Genomic DNA, 19,139 nt, shown 5'->3' with positions numbered 1-19,139 from the left:
TTAACAGCAGGAGCTGCTCTCCTCTCCTACTTGCTGATCCCCTCCTGGCCACAGGGGGGCACTGTCAAGCAGGGAGCCGGCCTTCTCTGCCTCGCTCTGCATCCCGTCCATATCCATCCGCTTCTTGGTCTCCATTGCCATGGTGACAAAGGCCTGCTCCACATTGGTGGCGTCTTTGGCGCTCGTCTCCAGGAACTGGATGCGGAGGGACTGGGCGAACTCCTGGGAACGAGACGAGAGTGTGGCCTCATCTCGTCACAAGCGCATCGCCAGACCTCTGCCTCTTGAGGGGCATGAATGGAATTTTTTCCAGCTGTCTCTGCAGGGCGTCTCGAAGCAGCCCCACGCCCTGTGGGCCAGGTCCTGACGGGTGTGCGTTTCCACGGTCTTTTATTGCTCACCCGTGGGGCCCTGCTGCTGAGGAAAGGGCCAGCCGAGTCCAGAATGAAACATTCTGCTTTCCTTTCTAGCCTCCTTTAAATACCGAGTTCATTATTGTCACATGATTCAAATGCTCGTTCAAATGCTGCAGAGTGTAATTCTTTGGGAGTTCTTGGAATGTTAATTGAATTGGTTATTGACTTACGTACACATCTTTAGTGACTTAGGTGTTTGGTTTGCCCTTGAAGAGCTGGCAGGTTTCAGTTTAAGGTCAGGTTTATTGCATATGTGCCTGAGTACAATGAAATGCTTACTTGTGTGTTTTCCTCACATGACAAATGACAATGACAATGACAATTCTTGGAGACAGGAACAGGGTAGCAGCAATCATTTTAACCAGCATTTAGATAGCAGCTGTGTGCAAACTTCAGCAGTGGCAGTATTCTGAGTTGAGTGAAAGGGGGTGTAAGTGGAGGAGGTGTGTGCGCGGGAGCTGGTGAGCAGCGCGTTACCGTGTACCTGTCCAGTGGTGAAGTCCACCACCTTCCTGGCTCCCAGGTCGCACTTATTTCCCACCAGCACCTTGGACACGCCCTCGCTGGCGTAGCGGTCGATCTCGTCCAGCCACTGCTTCACGTTACTGAAAGACTCCTGCAGAACGAGAGCAGCAACCAGGTGCTCAGCTGGACCGGACAGTACCTGACCACCGGACACTTCCTGACCACCAGACACTGGGCAGGGAGACGCTGCCCTTCAGAGATCAGCCATGCTGGCGTCTGATAGAAGGGGCGGCCGGAAGGGGGTGTGATATTAGGGGTAAAATAATAATTCCTTACACTTCTGTAGCCTCCACTCAAAGCGCTTTACAGGTCATGGGGATCCCCTCCACCACCACCAGTGTGCAGCCCCACCTGGATGATGCTCCAGTACACTCCCCACACACCAGCTCTCAGTGGGGAGGAGAGCAGAGTGATGAAGCCAGTTCAGAGATGGGGGTTATTAGGAGGCCATGATTGATAAAGGCCAGGGGGAGATTTGGCCAAGATGCCGGGGTAACACCCGCACAATTTTTGAGAAACACCCTGGGATTTTTAATGATCAGAGTCGGGATTTGGGTTCTATATCTCAAGAGAAGTACGGCACCTTTGTACGGTAGAGTGTCCCCGTCACTATACTGGGGCGTAAGGACCCACACAGACCGCAGGGTGAGCGCCCCCTACTGGCCCCTCTTCCAGCAGCAACCTCAGCTTTCCCAGGAGTCTCCTATCCAGGTACTGACCAGACTCACACCTGCTGAGCCCCAGTGGGTTGCCAGCTGGGAGCTGCAGGGTGATATAGGTGCTGGCATGCATGATGTCCCCTCCATCCTCCTCCTCCAAGGTCCAGGGGGTCTCGCCCCAAACATCATATAAAGACATAGACTGTAAAAGAAGGCCGGCCCTGAACTCCCCCTCTTTTGCTCCTGCTTTCTTCAGAAGGCCTGCCTTCACCCCCTCCCTCCCTCTGGCCCTGTGCAGGAGGCAGTGAGCCCGCAGGCCTTTTCTGCTCCCCGAAACGATTCCCGAGGCGACCCGGCGAAGGCGACGTGCCTGGTCGGTGACGTCATACACCACGATGATCCCGTGGGCGCCCCGGTAGTAGCTGGAGGTGATGGTGCGGAACCTCTCCTGGCCTGCGGTGTCCCACTGGAAGCAGAGGCACAACGTCAAGTCAGAGGGTCTCCCGGCACGAGACCGGCTTGCGCGATCGGTAAGGAGTCCGAGATTCTCCGGTGTTTTTGTCCCCCGCTCCCGAGAAGAATTGTCAGGGGGCGCAGCTGAGGAAACCCAGAAAGGGCTGTAAAGGAGGACGAGTGTGTGTGCAGGGGAAGTGTGCTGCACTGTGTGCGGCAGCCTACAGCATTGCCAACCGCTGCCCTGGTGGCACCAGAGCGCTGCCTCCCTCAGTCCTTGTCCTGCACTCCTTATGGCATCCTGCTGTCTTCCAGTGAGCACCTCTGGAGACAGGACTGTGTCACTTCCCTCTTCGCACTCTTACAGGAGAGTGTGCTCCTGTATAAACACCGCCTCCGTGTACGGTGAGCAGATATCCCCAAACAAGCACAGAACGCAAGCCAGCAGGTGTGTGTTTTTGTGGACGGTGGTGTTGCAGGCTGGGGCATGTCGTGTGAAACACCTCCGTTTTTTTTTCTGTCCAAGACGATGTGGAGGATGATGATGTGTGTTTGGAAGCGAAGGCACACTCACTATCTGGAGCTTGACAGTTTTCCCCTCCAGCTCGATGGTCCTGATTTTAAAGTCCACCCCAATGGTGCTGATGTAGCTCTCGGTGTAGGTGTCATCCTGGAAGAGGAGCAAAGAGGAGAGTCAGGGTTAAAAGCTGTCCTGTCCTACTGGGCAGTATCACGACAGCAAATTATTGTTGCTCTCTGGAGCAGGAGCTTTTGAATCAGTGATGCCTGGAATGTCTTATTCAGTGCAGCATCATTTGTTTACTGTTGCACAGCTATTGCCCAGTGTTCGGGGGGGATGTAGAGAGAGGTCGAGCAAAGTTCTGCAAGTGGGACATTTCACTCCTTGGGGGAGTTCTTACTCCCCTCTCGACGACTGATGTCACAGAGAACAGGAGGCACTTCTGTACACAAAGGGTTGTGGGAGCCTGTAGCAAGCTGTTGTCATAGCAGGTACCCCGGCTTCTCCCAAGAAAAGGCTGGACGAGGTCCTTTTATCATTTAGCTACAAGCATCAAGCCTGATGGGCTCAAAGGCCTCCTTTCATTTCTAACCTTTCCCATGCTTTGAAATAAAGACTTACAGCAAAGTGGAGCAGCAGGCAGGACTTGCCCACGCCAGAGTCTCCGATCAGCAGAAGCTTGAACAGGTAGTCACTGGGGAAGACAGGTGGTGTGTTAGCACCGAGGCCTGCAGACAGAGGCTCAGCATGGCCCTGGCATTTCAGACAACAGCACTGCAGATATTGACAATATACACAGTTGCAGGGTGATGCAGTATTTTAGTGCATAGCTGCAAAACTCCACATCTCATGCAGAAATCTTGATTTACTTCAAAATACCTGATGGGAAGGAATTCCATGCAAATAGGAAAACGTTGCATTCATTGTGGTCAGTGCTTTTACTGGTGCCCTTGTATACAGCTGGGCTTTTTTCCTGGAACAGTCTGTGCAAGGTGCCTTGCTCAGGGGTACAACAGCAGTGTACAGATCCAGCCAGGATCTGAACCCACAGCCTTCCAGGTATGTGTCTAAAGCTCTAGACTGCAGCCCCTCACCGCTGCCAGTTTGCCCTGATGGGGCAGGTTAAGTTCATTGTTCACAGGACCTTGTTCTGTTACCAGGGTCTGTTCAGCCCTTGTGTGCGAAATGCAGTGGGACATGACTTGAGAGGCGTTCTCTGGGAGACGCTGTTTGTGACTCCAGCCCCCCCCCCCACTTCCCTAGAGCGGTATCGATCGCTCTCGGATAATCGCTGCTCCCTGTGCTTCAGGCTTCACCGGCTGGGTATTCCTGCTGCTCGGAGGCAAGGGAACCCGGTGTCGTGCACAGTCTGTCGCTTACTGCAGCCACCCTGTTAGAGTGAGCTCGAACCCAGGTCCCGGAACGCATTCCTTCAAGATGGCGAGACCATCTCCCTCTGTCCTCACTTCCACCCTGGTGTCCTGGGAGCGACCGACTCCGCCCTCATCCCCCCCGGCCGGTACTTACTACTCGGGATTCATGGTCGGAGTTCTGGGAGCCGGGTGGCGGGGCGCAGGGAGTCACCGGCGAGCGTCTGCCTCTTCCTGGCCTTCCTGCTCCTCCGCGCCCTCCCCCGCGGAAGAGTGGGCTCCAGCAGAGCCATCATTTATTAAAGGTGCGGATTGAGTTACCCAGCAACAGCAGCCTGGTTCAGGCTGCCAGAGCTCAGGGCTGGCGTGAGCGAGGATTGTGTATCGGGCTGGGTTACAGCAGGGCCTGAGGCAGTGGGGCTGGCGAGCCTGGGCTGGGCTGGGCCGGGCTGGGCTCTTCCCCTGCAGCAGTCAGCTGCTACTGAAGGCAGAGATGGGGAAAGTAGGCTTTTGTCTGCCCGGGGGCGTGGATAAGGCACTGTACTGTAGATCTGGGTAGAACTGTTACCTGTTAGGCTGTGCATCTGTGAGGCTGCAGTCGATGACCACATTTGTATCTTGGAGCAGTAGGAAAGTGTCCAAGAATGATTTGATACTTCTTGAAAGCACAGAAGGCTTTTTTTTCCTAAAAAAGGCTTGAACTGCAATTTCATTTCAGCAGTTTTCAACCAGCGCCACAGCCCTTCTCCGTGTTCTGGGGAATCGCAGAGTCTTCTGGCTTTCTTCTGTTAGTGCTCATAGCCAGTTATGTCAGCAGCTATATCACCCTGCACTGCAGCTCCCAGCTGGCAGCCTACTGGAGCTCAGCAGGTGTGAGCCTGGCCAGTACCTGGATGGGAGACCTCCTGGGAGAGCTGAGGTTGCTGCTGGGAGAGGTGTTGGTGGGACCAGTAGGGGGCGCTCACCCTGCGGTCCACGTGGGTCCTGTTGCCCCAGTATAGTGAAAAGAGGTGCCGCCCTTCAGATGAGATGTGAAACCGAGGTCCTGTCTACCTGTGGTCATTAAAAATCCCAGGGCGTTTCTTGAAAAGAGTAGGGGTGTTACCTTGGCCCTTACGAATCATGGCCTCCTAATAATCCCCATCACTGTGTTCTCCTCCCCACTGATAGCTGATGTGTGGGGAGTGTACTGGTGCACTCTAGCTGCTGTCGCATCATCCAGGTGGGGCTGCACACTGGTGGTGGAGGGGATCTCCATTAGCTGTAAAGTGCTTTATAATTAATAATTGCTTACACTTATATAGCTGGACACTCCACTCAGAGTGCTTTACAGGTAATGGGGATCCCCTCAGCCACCACCAATGTGCAGCCCCACCTGGATGATGCGATGGCAACCATAGTGCACCAGAACGCTCCCCACACATCAGCTCTCAGTGGGGAGGAGAGCAGAGTAATGAAGCCAATTCATAGATGGGGATTATTAGGAGGCCATGATTGGTAAGGGCCAATGGGAAATTTGGCCAGGACACTGTCCTGAGTGGAGTGGAGCTTTGAGTGGAGTGTAGAGAAAAGCACTATATAAGTTTAAGGAATTAATTCATTTATTTATTTTAATATTATTATTATTAACAGGAGTTCATTCTTCTTGGAGAACCTGTGACTCTGTCTTTTTCCAAGGCACAGTCCTGTTGATTGAAATCTTCGCCTCCCCTCCTCTGTCCTGGGTGTATAAAGAAGCTCATTGTCCTCTTCATCCCCAGTTTCCAGGCACTGAATGTGTCCGGTGTGGCAGGCTGCGAGAGGGACAGTGTTCTCAGTGACATGACATTCCTTGCAAATGGCAGCAGTTGCCCTTGGCAGCCTCCCACCCTCCACCCCCCCCCCCCATCCCAAAAGCCCCCAGCACAGTGGAGCTTCCTGGAGGAATGAAAGCCTTGCACTGTCAGTATCGCATCATGTCAAAGCACCAGCTGTCCTGCAGCGCACACTGCTATTGCAAATGTTAGTCAGGAAGGTCATAGTTCCCTCTGCTGACCATAACAGATTACATAGCCTCTACTCCAAAGCTTTCTTAGTAACTCAGACTTGTTTTCACCGAAAACCCATCAACACAACATGTCTGTCCATCCATTTTCTAATGACTTTATCCAATAATCCAGTACAGGGTCTCAGTGGAGACAGGGTCCATACCAGCAGGTACGAGGCAGGGTACACCCTGGACAGGACACCAGTCCATCACAGGACACACACACACACACACACACACACACACACACACACACACACACACACACACACACACACACACACAGGGGCCAATTTTCCCAGAAGCCAGTTAACTGACCAGCATGTCTCTGGACTGTGGCAGGAAACTGGAGCACCCAGAGGAAACCCATGTAAACAGCGCTGTAAACAGCGCTGTGAGGCAGCAGTGCTAAAACTGTGCCACCGTGCTGCTCTGACACAATGCGTTTAAATCTGACAGGCACTCGCTTATCATATGACATAATCCCAAAGAGACAACTAGATACGAATGGTGTAAAGTACTGATGCAGCATTTTTTCAGCCTCTTGAAATGTTGACCCTTTCTTGTGGCTAATATTGTGGATTGCTCAGTATCAGCATTATTGGAACTGATATACTGTATTCCATTCATTTAATAGAAGTAGAAATAATTTTTAAAAATAAGCAGGGACTGCTTTCTTTGGCCTGCCGATTACATATTACCACGGATGGCTCATAGCTCTTGGGTTCTGGGATTGATTCAAGACTGGGCTCCTTCTGTGTGGAGTATGCATGTCCTGTCTGTGGCTCTGTGTGCTTCCTTTATGAGGTCCTCTTTCCTTCCACCTTCCAACGACATGCGGAGTGAGCATCAAAAAAAAGGAATGAATTAAAAGGGCGCAAAAACAAGTCTTGAACTGCTCATAGGATTATCCAAAATGAGATCATTAAGATCCATCGATTTTCCATTGCTCCTCAAGTTCAAACATCACGATCCAGGCGTTGCACAATGACTGGACCATACTGCCTGGTTGGGGGTTTTACGCTCTGTAGTTCTGTGGAAGTGTTAGATTTTTCAGAATTTCACAGTGCCAAAAAAAAAACCCTGCGCTAGTCTCCTGGAGGAGCACACCCCTCATGCCTTCCCACTGGGAGAACTCCTCCTCTGTCTCCCAGAGCACTCCCAGAGCACAGGGGCCAAGGGAGCTGCTCCTGCTGCGTGCTCTGGCATGGCTTCCTGCAGGTGTAATTTTAGACTGTGACTGCAGCCCGGCAATTCTGCCCGGACTGGAGGGCTATAATTAGCCAGGATGAGAGAGGAAGGGGGTGTGAATCCTGAAGCCAAGAAGCACAGAGAGGGATCAACAGGCTGCTCCAGAAGGCAGGGGTGTAGGGAATCATAATTTTCTTTCCTTGTCACAGGGAAGTGACTAACTTGTGAAAGGCAAACTACTGTGCTTTTGAAAACAGCACTTTGCTTCTCCACAAACCTGGTTCTTTAGCAGGTGCTCTGTTCTCTGGACTGATCCCCATCAGGATATCAAGGAATGACACTCCCAGCAGCCAGTAGAGGCATATAATCGGGGCCACATAAGACCGGCACAGTGCTGGGAGCAGGCCGGTCATCCCTATTGGAAAAGTCTGGGATATTGAGCGGGAATGTATCCAGACAGGCTCCCCGCGTGAGTATTCTGGAAGGATTGAATTGAAACTTGGCAGTAGTGCCCACTCCGACTTCTCATGTGCACACAGAAACTGCTGTTTTTGAAAAACACGCTAGGCGATGAACTGCAAATGTTTCATGGTATCAACCTTGCATGATGGGACTCTCATTTTCAAACACAGGTTCTCAGATCACAAACTTTTGTATTGTATTGAAATTGAATTGTGTACAAACAAATGCAGAAGAACAAACTGCTGCTGAAAGACTGTAGAGCCAGTCTTGCCTGCATGATAACAGGTGTACAGGTACTGTATATCAGTTCAAAATATGGCTGGTACACCTGAAATAATGCAGATAATCCAATAGAAGTAAGCCTATGTATATATCTTGAATTCTCTTTCCCGAGAAGTGTAACTCATAATTATAACTTAATGTGATATTGATTATTATATTGATTATCAATATAATTGATTATTATCTTCACCGAGACGAAGTCAGCAGGGGAGGGTGTAGCGGAGCTAGTTCAGATAGGGTGACGTCATCGCCCTCCCTGCGCGTAGCAGGGACCTCAGCTGGCTGGGCTGAGGGAGGTCTCCTTTAGCTCATGCGGCTGGCTCCCTGTTGCATCACGCCAGAGACCCAGGTTCGCTCCCCAGGTGTTGTGGGACAAAATGGGCGGCGGAGGGCACGAGCCCCCGTGGAACTGCGATGGTCACATAAGCACAGCTATTCCCAGTCTTCAAATTCAATGAAACTGAAACAGACCAGCCTTCAAAAACGTAGAAGACATTTCTTACCTGGTGAATACTTAGATATCTGCCACTCATGTCTGCCACTCATGTCAAAGGAGTTTCTTACTCGGGAAGTAGCACTCTGCTTGTCATTTTTATTTTAAGTCTGTGGTCAAAAACCAGCACCATTCTGCAGTTTAGTTTTCTAAGGGCTCAGTCAGTGGTCTTGGCTGTTATCTCTTGGCTCATATCTTTTCAATTTAGGGTTTGAAGCCAGTTTGATATGCAGATGAATCAGACGTCTGGGGGTTTTACTGAAGACATCATTGTTTTTTACACCTAACACCCATCTCTAAAAATGACAGAAGTTTGGAACAGTGGCATTCGTGTGTCATTGTTTCCATTTCAGGAAACAAATTCTTTACATACTCATTTTGCAGCAATCAATAAAAATTCTACTACTTTATTGTAGTGTGTAATGGAAATGGGAAACGACTGGAATTTTGTACTGCAGTAAAGAGCTGTGATACCCGCTCTGTTAATATGGAAATAAATAACCTAAGTCAGGCATTTGTAGAAATAGGTTATTCTTAAAAAAATACTTCTGTGAGGAGAAGTGAAACTGTTAAATAGTTCACCACTTCATTGGCATTGTTTGGGTTCGACCAAGGCCCATTGCCATGCAGGAGCAGAGCAAACTATTACCAGTCTTCATCTGACACTTGCTGTCTCTGTGTTCAGACCTTGACAGCTCCAACCACATTACAGACAGACGAGTGAAAAGAGAGACCCGTAGGCAGATCTGTCTGGCACTTCTGGTCAGGTCAGGTACCCCTGAGAGCAGGCTGTGCGTGTCTGTGCTTTTTTGTTTTTTTATTGATCTCTATATTAAATGCATGCTGGAATGTTCAGATTAAACAGCAACATGCAAATGTGTGCCCTCCCTGAGCTACGAGCTAAACTGCACACGAATGAAACTAGTCAGGTGAAGCTGCATGTTCTGTCAATTATTCTGCACAGGATCTCAGGGCCTCCTCTTCTCACATCAGGCTAAAGTTTCACCAGGGCCCGTGACTGAGATTTGTCTTTTACTTTCCATGAAATCAGCGATTGCTGTTAATGAATGCTCTTCTTGTGCAGAATTAAGCATTAAGGGCAGTGCAGTCACCCTCTGCCTCCCCGCTCTCTGCCACAAACAATACAGCGGGAAAACAGTTTTCTCTCCTTCATCGAACAGCTCCCGCAGCACAAAGAGGCTGACATCTTGTATTGTCTCCATGCTTATCTGTGTCCAGCTGGATCACAGCCAAGCCTCGCTTCGCCAGACACGTTGGTAAAATCCAGATTTAAGCAGAACATCGCAAACATCTTGAGAATCTGTGGTTTGGTATTTACTTCTTTTTCTACCGATCTAGCCAGAGGAGCAGGTTAACTGCTGGGGAGCTCAGTGAAGGAGCATGTTTCCCGTGGTTACGCTCCCCACAGGCTGACTTGAATAAGAAAGCCTTCTCACGTATAAAGCACATGATCCACTTTTCCCCCCTTTGTGTAGAATCGCAGAGCAGCCTGGGAAGAGGGGTACACTACAATGCCCTACTTGAAAAGCACTCCATGTGTCCACATTAAGACTCCAGTCTCCCCCAGTCCTCTGGGCCATGTCTGCAGGTTATCAAATCATTCCTCTGATTCTGATTGATTTTTTTCAAAGTTAAGAAAAAAAAGGCTTGAGTGTCGCCATAGCCGCATCAAAAGATTCACAAAGTGTCTGATTAGCTGAAAAAGGAAGTCGATTTTACTCGTCAGCAAGTTAAGAGCTTTTTCCTCGAGAAACCGCAGACAGAGCAGCCTGAGCGCGAAGGAGACTGAATTGAGGTCGAGGGGCCGGACAGAGCTGGCGCTCGTGCTGCAGCAGGTGAAAGACGCCTCAGCCAACACTTCCTACTCTCTGAGAGGCGCCACACAGCTTTGGATACAGAGGGCAATCAAACCATCGGACTCTGACAAAGGAAGCTGTGGTTTATATTTTGCATAAAGAGGATCTGACTTCTGTCGGCAGGTGTTTATTTCTTCACTGAGGCAACAGGTAAGTCTGAGAACTGTCTCGTGTTTTTTTCTGATTTCCAGCAGTGGAACTCCTTTTTGAATGTTAAGTCTGTGGTCAGAAGAGGCGTCACTTTCCTGGGGTCTTTATTTCCTAAGGCGGATGGCTCCTCCATCACTGCTGTGTCTCTCCTCCTCAGTCTTCCTCTGGGTGTGTAATCGGGACAGATCCAGATCTCCTTAGCAGCAGAAAGGCCGAAGAGCAGCTCTTGGGAAAGTGAGAGGTACCTGTACCTTTGTGGAGAAGTGGCTTCTCTCCCATGCAAGAGAGCAGGAAGCAGCACGAGCCGTCTCGTTGCATTCTGGGTCGGTAGCGGATGCCATGGAAACGTGCGGGCTACACAGATGCCTGGGACCAAGCGTGATCACCTTGTGCCCTGAGCCGAGAGAGCGAGCAACAGCAAGCTGGTCTCACCAAGTGGAGATCTGGCCATGAGACCATCAACCTGCAAATGGGAAGGAGCTACTGGGTGCCAAATGGCTTTCCAGCATGGACCATAACACATGCCTTTCTCCTCTGCACTCATTAGTTGTGGCTTAGTGATGCAACTCATTTATGCCAGGGGATTATGAGATGGAATGTGCACGCTACATGCACTTTGCACGCAGTTGCGTTTCTTGCATGCCAGTTGGCGATTCAGCAGCAGAGCTGACAAAATCGTTTTGCACGTTCCCTCATTTTTAATTTAACCTGGGCATCTGGAGCATGGCTTTGTGTGGTTGCTGCCTCTCGGTGCGCGCTGGGCTCGCGAGTGCCTTGTTAAACACCCCCAGAGCAGGCAGGGGGCCCACACGAACCTGTCATGCATGAATCGAGGACGTGGGGGTCGCCTCGTCACACTCTGAGCGCGCTCTGCGTCAGTGGCCAGTGGCAGATCCCAAGCGATCACGCTCGTGTGTACTGTAAGCACCTGCGGATGCTGTATACACATGTGTTTGTTAAAGATATGTTTATGCCAATGCTAATCGGTAACTGGGACGTCTTGTTTTGTATCTGGTGTTTGCAAAAGGCGCACGGGTTCAGGTCCACAGCTCAGGGCCTGGCCTCGTTCCGGCGCCCCAGGGCTGGGTCGCACAAGAAAATCTGTGACACAGGAGATAACGCCGCTGGGAGAGGTTGCGTGCTTGCGAACCTGCGTCGACTGTGAGCAGCGTCTCCGCAATCGATCCGGGATCCTTCGACCGACCATCTCCTTGACGAGTAAGTGTGGCTGCCGTCACGTGTCCTGTGACATCCCATCCTCAGAGGTTGTGGGTTAGCCCCTAGGTGTATATTTAGATCCTGGGATTGCAGCAGCTGTGTCTTCACAGGTTTTGCTAAAAGGAAAATAAAATCTTGTTGCTCAAAACAAAACAGAAACAGAATGAACACGATACCTAAAAGGAGGAGCTGTTAACAGCATGGGTTAACAACTTCAGGTTGTTTCACTTCCACACTGCAGCCTGTCCTGCTGAGGACATTCTGTCTAGCTAGTGTTAGAGAAATTATTGGGGTGAAATGTATGAAAGTATATTTTTCCCTTTTTTAAAGATAAAAGATTTAGCTCTCTTCTCTGCATTCAAAAGACAGAGAAGACCAAGCCAAAAACTTATTTTTGTTACTACAGACTGTTGGAAACTAACACTACACAGGAACTGTTAATATTTTAACATGTGGCGCCTGGTTGCCTACAATAGGGGACGTTGCTCTTTTTCCCTGTAGAGCAGAGGAGGGGCTCATGGGGTCTCTCCCAGACTCCACCGTCTGTGCCCTCTGGCTGTAGTCTTGTCTGTCTTCTTCTGTCCTTCTGTCTGCACGAGGTTCAGGTGGGTTGACAAACCCTGCATGATGAGAAACAAGCCTGACAGCAGTGCCACGATGCACTGGGCTCGTGTGCCTTTCATCACACTCAGTGCCAGAGACACGCTGGGCGCTGGGAATCAAACAGCCTGATCGGAGCACATGAGACTGATTGGAAACAGACAAAACCATCAAAGACTCTCATGAGCACACAGAACGCATGAGAGCAGACAGTAACTTAATAAGAAATAAAGATCTAAAGTGGATTTCAAGACATCACAAATAATACAAATATGAAAATCAGAGTGAATTACTGACATAGAAAGATCTGAATTGGAAAAGCATATTAATATCATGAGTTCAGGTGGGTAGCTGCGTCAGCATGCGTAGGCTGCAAAGGAACAAGTAATAGGTTTATTCCATGCTGAAAAAAAGAAGAAAGAGAACACAACGTTTCGGCCGTGGAGCCTTCTTCAGGTGTGAAGCGCTAATAGACACCTGAAGAAGGCTCCACGGCCGAAACGTTGTGTTCTCTTTCTTCTTTTTTTCAGCATGGAATAAACCTATTACTTGTTCCTTAATATTATGAGTGATCATAATTCTTTAATTAAACGTCTTGCGGTAGATATAAACTTGTACATGTGAAAAAAGTAGCTGATTGGAGTGCTCAGAAGTCACCGTCTGGTAGGAAGTATCCAAGGGGAAATAAATTCTTATTAAACATCTGAAGCTCACTGGCAGAGCTCACTGGACTCTCCATGCCATCCCTCATGTCACTTCCCGTGAACCACCTGGGCTGCTCAGAGAACAGAGACAGCACAGCGCGCTGATGTTGTTTTGTAGCTGCAGTGCTTCCACACCCCAGCGATGGCGCTGCCTGTGGCGGTCTGGACGCTGTGCGTGGGCTCCCTCGTGCTGCCTCCCTGCTCGGCCTTCTTCCCCAACTTCTGGGCTCGAATCCTGACTCTGGCCTGGAGCTCCTACACCCACCAGGACATCACCGAGGAGGCCATCCTCAACGTCACGCGAGAGATCTTCATGTCCCAGCCCAACCGCTGGGGACACATCCTCCCGGTGCAGGAGCCGCAGGTAGGCTGGCCAAGCCGCAGAGCCGGGGGGGGGTTCACCGGACTCCTGGTCAGCCTGGGCCAGGCAGGGGGGCTGTCAGGACCCCCAGAGGCGGAGGGTCGCCTCTTTTCCCAGCCGTTCTCTTCCGGTCTCCGGCAGGAGCCGCTGACGGCGGGCGACCTCTTCGGGAGCTACTACGGCGACCAGGAGGCGGTGTCCATGAAGGCGTTCTGGCAGGCAGTGGGCGAGGTGGTCAGGGCCAACGCCCACATGGACTTCCGGAGCGAGATGCAGAGCAACCCCATCTACCACTTTGACTCTGAGCGGATCCAGGGAGCTCGAGACTTCCTGCGCTGGCGGTGGATCCAGACTCTGGACTCCATCACGGCCCGGGACTACCAGGGGGCCAGGGAAGGGCTGGGCTACCTGCTGCACTCACTGCAGGTAATAATAATAATTCCTCACACTTATATAGTGCTTTTCTGGACACTCCACTCAAAGCACTATACAGATAATGGGGATCCCCTCCACCACCACCAGTGTGCAGCCCCACCTGGATGATGCGATGGCAGCCCTTGTGCGCCAGAACACTCCCCACACATCAGCCATCAGTGGGGAGGAGAGCAGAGTAATGTGGCCAATTCATAGATGGGGATTTTTAGGAGGCCATGATTGGTAAGGGCCAGTGGGAAATTTGTCCAGGATGCTGGGGTTACACCCCTACTCTTTTCAAGAAACACCCTGGGATTTTTAATGACCACAGAGAGTCAGGACCTCGGTTTTACGTCTCATCCAAAGGACAGCGCCTGTTTACAGTATAGTGTCCCCGTCACTATACTGGGGCATTAGGACCCACACAGACCACAGGGTGAGCACCCCCTGCTGGCCCCACTAACACCTCTTCCAGCAGCAACCTTAGTTTTTCCCAGGAGGTCTCCCATTCAGATACTGACCAGGCTCACCCCTGCTTGGCTTCAGTGGGCTGCCAGCTGTGAGTTGCAGGGTGATATGGCTGCTGATACAGGAGGTACAGGAGAGTGGAATGGGGGCGGCTGGGCAGAGCGGTTTGACGGCCCTAGGGGTACTGCACAGTTTTCAATAGTGTAAAAGTTATGTGAGTTTTAGACTTCTCTTTTATACAGTGGAAAATCTTTATTCAGTATAATTATTTATTATATTCAGTAAGTAAAACGTGCTTTTTTTTCTGTTTGACTGCGCAATTTTTCTGATTACCGAAAACTCAGACCACCAGAGCCGGCGCAAAACTTCCCAGCTGTAAAACTGCCGCCAGGTCTTTCCAGGCCGGGGTTGGCCTTCTGTATGGTGCAGCTCAGAACCTCTCCTCACAGCGCGGCTCTCTCAGTAACTCCTCGGGGTCCTGTATGTCCTGTCCTCCAGGATTTCTACAGCCACAGTAACTGGGTGGAGATGGGCCACACCGAAGTGAACTCTGACCTCTTGAACTCTGCGGATCAGCTGGTGGCTGCCGGTGAGCTGACTTTCTCGCCAGGCTTTGCTACGCCTGGAGCCCAGGCAGTGCGCTGCCTGGGCTCACACATGGCACCCATAACGGCAGGAGAGAGGAGCGAGGACAGCAGAAGAGCACCATGGGTAGTATGATAAAGCAGGATGCAAGCTAAGGGAAGCTGTGAAAAAGCAAAAAATAATGCATGGCAATTCAGAGGTGATGGGACAAACCAATATTAGTTTACGTGTATAAGGGCCAAGGGGAAGCCCGTGGTATCCCCCTAGCCGATGGCGAGGGTGGCCCCTTTAAAATGTGACCCAAAGTGGTTTGCACTCCAGGACCCAGCTGGGCAAGGAGAAGCCTGCAATCTCCAGGATCTGACCTGTCCGCCCCCTGTGTTCCCTGTATCTCTTCACAGAGGACGTGCAGACCTGCAGGGAATGTTGGGATTTCAGCTGTAAAAACAACATCCTGGAGGACGTGAACAGCAGGAAGCTCCTGACCACCGGCTACTTCGGCACAGACCCCAAGAAGCCGCCAGGTAGCAGCTCTGGGGGAGAACCGGTCAGGGGGACTCCGCAGAGACAGTAGACAACAGTGCTTCACTGTACCTTAAAGTCAAGCTACCGTCACAGTGTACCAGTAGATACTCCTGTAGTAATCCTGTGCTGCATTTCGATCTGGACAAGGGAGGCCGCTCAGCAAATAAACGTAAATGATGAGATATTTTTCTGCGTAACGCAAATGTTTCAACGCCATGCTGTCTCTGCGCTACGGAGTGTAGCTGTCGGTGCACCAACACAGAAAGGGCTGAATGTGCCAGTGGAGCCCATGCTTCTCACCTCCCCCTCTGGCAATGACGTCATGTATTTAACTGTGATCCTGGTGCACCTCTCTCGAAACGCTCTGTGGCGATCTCCGCCCCGTCCCGCCCTTGAGAGCTCATCGTTCCCGTTTCCACGCCCCGGGCAGGGAAGTGCAGCCACGGAGGGATCCTGGACCAGAGCCGCTCCCTCAGAGCCCGCGGGGGCATCAACAAGGACAGCACCTCCCCTCTCTTCTCCCCGCATCACTATCTCCATGGCGACGCCGCCCGCCTGGCAACCGCGGCAACCGTCACGCTGCTGCGGGACCTCCGGGACACGGCAGGGGTCACTGACTTCCTCAGGTATGGAGCAGCACCTGTCAGAGGTCTGGAAAGAACCGCGGTGCTCAGTGTGCTGCTTGTTCTGAATGGTGTTTGGCATAGTAAGTCTGAAATCAACTCTGAAACTAGGCCGCTGCAGTCTGTGGTGTTACTAGACCGGTGGGTGGTGCTCTTGCCTCAGGAGCAGAACAAATCAGTGAGTCAGTCTAGCAGCCAGGGGCGCTGTGCTACTGGAGGAGCCACACATCTGTGGAGACGGTACACTGATGTCATGGTTATTAAAGACACCATGACTGTGTGAGAGTAGGGCTGGGATCAATGGTGTCCACTCTGTGACAGTGTAAGCGTAGGGCTGGGATCACTGGTTTCCACTCTGTGACAGTGTGAGAGTAGGGCTGGGATCAATGGTGTCCACTCTGTGACTGTGTGAGAGTAGGACTGGGATCACTGGTGTCCACTCTGTGACAGTGTGAGAGTAGGGCTGGGATCAATGGTGTTCACTCTGTGACTGTGTGAGAGTAGGGCTGGGATCAATGATGTCCACTCTGATCCTGTACAATTTTGCCTCCCTGAAGCTCCCACTGAATTCAGCTGGTGGAGGAGTTCCTCCCCCGATCTGCAGTGTCTCGGGTCTCCTATGCTGTATATAACGCGTCTAGTCCCCTCTCGTGTCTATGAAGCAGTGTAATCAGTGGTTTCTGCTTCACGGGCAGGCTGATGAATGTGGGCCAGAACTCTGCTCTGGTCTTCGTGATTGACACCACGGGCAGCATGTTCGAAGAGATCACAGCCGCTCGCCTCCGGGCGCTCTCCATCATCCAGGAGAGGCAGGGCACACTGGATGAGCCCACCACATACGTGTTGGTTCCTTTTCACGACCCAGGTGAGAGCAAAATTACCCTGAAGAACCATGTTTTCACAAGGGTTCCACCATGGAGATAGTGATACGTGCACCATGCCTCTGCCAAACTGCAGGAAGCTAATGAGAAGGCCTGGTATACTACTACTTTACAGTGCTCAGGAATCATGGGATGCAGAACATGTGGGGGCCGATCCCACTCCTTCGGAAAGGATGGGTCTCTCCTGTGGAACAGAACTGTTCTGTAGCTTTTCAGGAGGAGAGCGTCTGTCAGATATTTAAGTTGTGGTACAAACCGAACGCAACGAGAGTTAATTGTAGGGCCTCTTGTCCAGCTGTGGGCCCTCTGCAGGAGACGGAAGATCCCGACGTGTTCATGAGATTCCTGGAGGACCTGACTGCCCTGGGAGGAGGAGACGAGCCAGAGATGTGTCTGACTGCTCTGCAGGTACCGGCCTGGCCGGGGCTGGGAGTCCAGCTCGCTCTCAGGGCTGTAGTTCAGACACTTCACACACCTCTGCACCTCCACACAGCAGTGCGACGCGAGGCCAGAGCCACAGGCCAATCAGGGCAGGAGCTCAGGAAGGAAGGGAGGGATTTTGTTCAGTCACTCTGGGTGTGAGCCTGTCGCCAGGTTGGGTGGATTCTTCACACATGTGCGATAAATGACTCTGGAGATCAGACTGCCCTGGCTGTTATTGCCGAGGATGGTGCAGAGACCTCCATGATCGCCGCAGTGTGATTGAGGCCGGTTCTGCGGACTCTGCGCTTGTTGTTCCAGATGGCCCTGATCCACAGCCCGCCCCAGTCCGAGATCTACGTCTTCACGGACGCCTCTCCCAAGGACAGACACCTCCAGAGCGCCGTGGAGGGACTCACTGTGGAGAAGCGCATCAAGGTGAGACACTGTGCCTTCACTCTCCCTCCAAAACACCCAGCTGGAAACCGCAACATTCTCATTTCTTATATCAGTTCACCCTCACCTGTAAAATATCCATGCCTTTTTCCATTCATCCTGTTATTTCAAGTGCAAAAACCATGCCAGTGTCCTTTAGGTGCTGTGCTACATTCTCAGGGAAGAGGCTTGGAAAACATCTCGTGATCCCTGAGCTCTGTAGCTGGGGTAGCCCTGCTAACGGAAACACCCGGGGCCTTTAGGCAGAAATTGCTATTTGATTCAGGGTAACGAGCGGGGTAAGAACTTCCCCAGGGGAGTCAAGCTGGGGATCCCAAGTCCCTTGGGAGCTCGAGGCCTAGTTCCTCTCGCCCGCAGGTGACCTTCCTGCTGACAGAGGACACCAGCAGGGCCGGCTGGAGGAGGAGGAGGAGGAGAGAGGTCTTGTCTCCGGACAGATTCTCCATCTACAGGAGCTTGTCTGCGCTGTCCGGGGGCCTGACCGTCTTCACCACCGACCGAGACATCCAGCAGGTCTCCTCCATCGTCCAGGACAGCACGCTGCCTGCCAAGGTACCGCCCACTCCTCTGGGAGGCTCGCCCCAAGCCCCCCCGTCCCTGAGCAACAAGATGCCAGGAAAGGATGGCTCAGCGTGCTGAGTCTTGTTTTCCCCTCCTGTTGTCTCTCTCATGACGTCCTTGTTCCAGGTCACTCTGTTCCACGTCCAGACGGGACCCTACTCTGTGTCGCCTCATTCCTTCCACGTAGACAGTTCTGTGAAGAACGTCACCCTCCACATAGCGGGCTCGCTGAAGGCCTTCGTCCTGCACAGTCCCTCAGGTACGGGATCATCATCATCACTGCAATGCTGGATTTTACACATCCAGGTCTGATCCTACGCTTCTGCTAGATTGCTGGTTTAAAGCACTGTGCAGTACTTTTCAGAAGGCAGATATCCCACAGACATGCAAGTTGATGCTAGTAATTTGTTTTCGGTGCGACAGGACTGGAGTCCTTCAGTTTGCACTGGGGCTCCTGCAGCAGCACACACAGGGCTGCATGCAAGACTGCGCCCAGGGCTGGAGTTCAGCCTCAGAGAGGCCTGGCAAAGTGGCTTCAAGCAGCAGCCAGGGCGACACAGATCTGTACTCATTTTCAGTGTCGACTGCCTGCTCTCTGCAGCAGAACTGAAGTTCTGTATTGCACCTGGCTTTCTGTCACCTGAGTGCCACTTTAGAGCACAAAAGGTTTAAAGTTAAGAAAATGAAGTCTTGGGTAATAAAGTTATCTAAGGTTTACCCCTTTATCCCCCCCCCCTCCATCTGACTGTTATCATATCATATTCCTGATACGGTTCACGGCAGTTTTCCTCCTTTCCAGGAACTAGTGGGCACAAAGCAGCCTTTTCCAGGTCTATCACAGGGCTCGCTCACACCCGCATGCACAGGCACAATCTAGAGACACCGGTTAAGCTGTCAAG

General features: G+C 51.6%; 2 protein-coding genes across 2 annotated transcripts in view; one reads left to right on the top strand and one right to left on the bottom strand.

Moving 5' to 3' along the window:
- On the bottom strand, positions 1–4,114 carry LOC148838748 (ras-related protein ORAB-1-like). Its single transcript, XM_088910987.1, has 6 exons — positions 4,101–4,114; positions 3,195–3,267; positions 2,628–2,723; positions 1,971–2,066; positions 901–1,032; positions 1–222 (listed from the first exon to the last, which is right to left on the bottom strand). Exons 1-6 carry the CDS (start codon positions 4,112–4,114, stop codon positions 1–3), a joined length of 633 nt encoding a protein of 210 aa, XP_088767113.1.
- Positions 4,115–9,712: 5,598 nt separating this feature from the next.
- Positions 9,713–19,139, top strand: part of vwa7 (von Willebrand factor A domain containing 7) — a 14,299-nt gene continuing 4,872 nt past the window's right edge. Inside the window, exons 1-12 of the mRNA XM_088910771.1 lie at positions 9,713–10,424; positions 11,452–11,642; positions 13,065–13,310; positions 13,449–13,733; positions 14,688–14,778; positions 15,176–15,298; positions 15,730–15,925; positions 16,618–16,787; positions 17,099–17,211; positions 17,545–17,661; positions 18,037–18,231; positions 18,367–18,499. Coding sequence (XP_088766897.1) covers positions 13,089–13,310; positions 13,449–13,733; positions 14,688–14,778; positions 15,176–15,298; positions 15,730–15,925; positions 16,618–16,787; positions 17,099–17,211; positions 17,545–17,661; positions 18,037–18,231; positions 18,367–18,499 — 1,645 coding nt within the window. The 5' untranslated portion in view covers positions 9,713–10,424; positions 11,452–11,642; positions 13,065–13,088. The remainder of the gene's footprint in view (positions 10,425–11,451; positions 11,643–13,064; positions 13,311–13,448; positions 13,734–14,687; positions 14,779–15,175; positions 15,299–15,729; positions 15,926–16,617; positions 16,788–17,098; positions 17,212–17,544; positions 17,662–18,036; positions 18,232–18,366; positions 18,500–19,139) is intronic.

The sequence above is a fragment of the Atractosteus spatula genome, chromosome 3 (genome assembly GCF_055471065.1).
Source record: "Atractosteus spatula isolate fAtrSpa1 chromosome 3, fAtrSpa1.hap1, whole genome shotgun sequence".
NCBI lineage: Eukaryota > Metazoa > Chordata > Actinopteri > Semionotiformes > Lepisosteidae > Atractosteus > Atractosteus spatula.
This window is presented reverse-complemented; position numbering and strand designations above follow the sequence as displayed.

What these genes read in the sequence shown, in the direction of transcription:
- LOC148838748 (XM_088910987.1), bottom strand. An exon ending in TGTATGACGTCACCGACCAG is followed by an intron (nt 1,033 to 1,970) that starts GCACGTCGCCTT and finishes CTCGTTCTGCAG; the next exon opens with GAGTCTTTCAGTAACGTGAA. An exon ending in TGGACTTCACCACTGGACAG is followed by an intron (nt 223 to 900) that starts GTACACGGTAAC and finishes TCTCGTTCCCAG; the next exon opens with GAGTTCGCCCAGTCCCTCCG.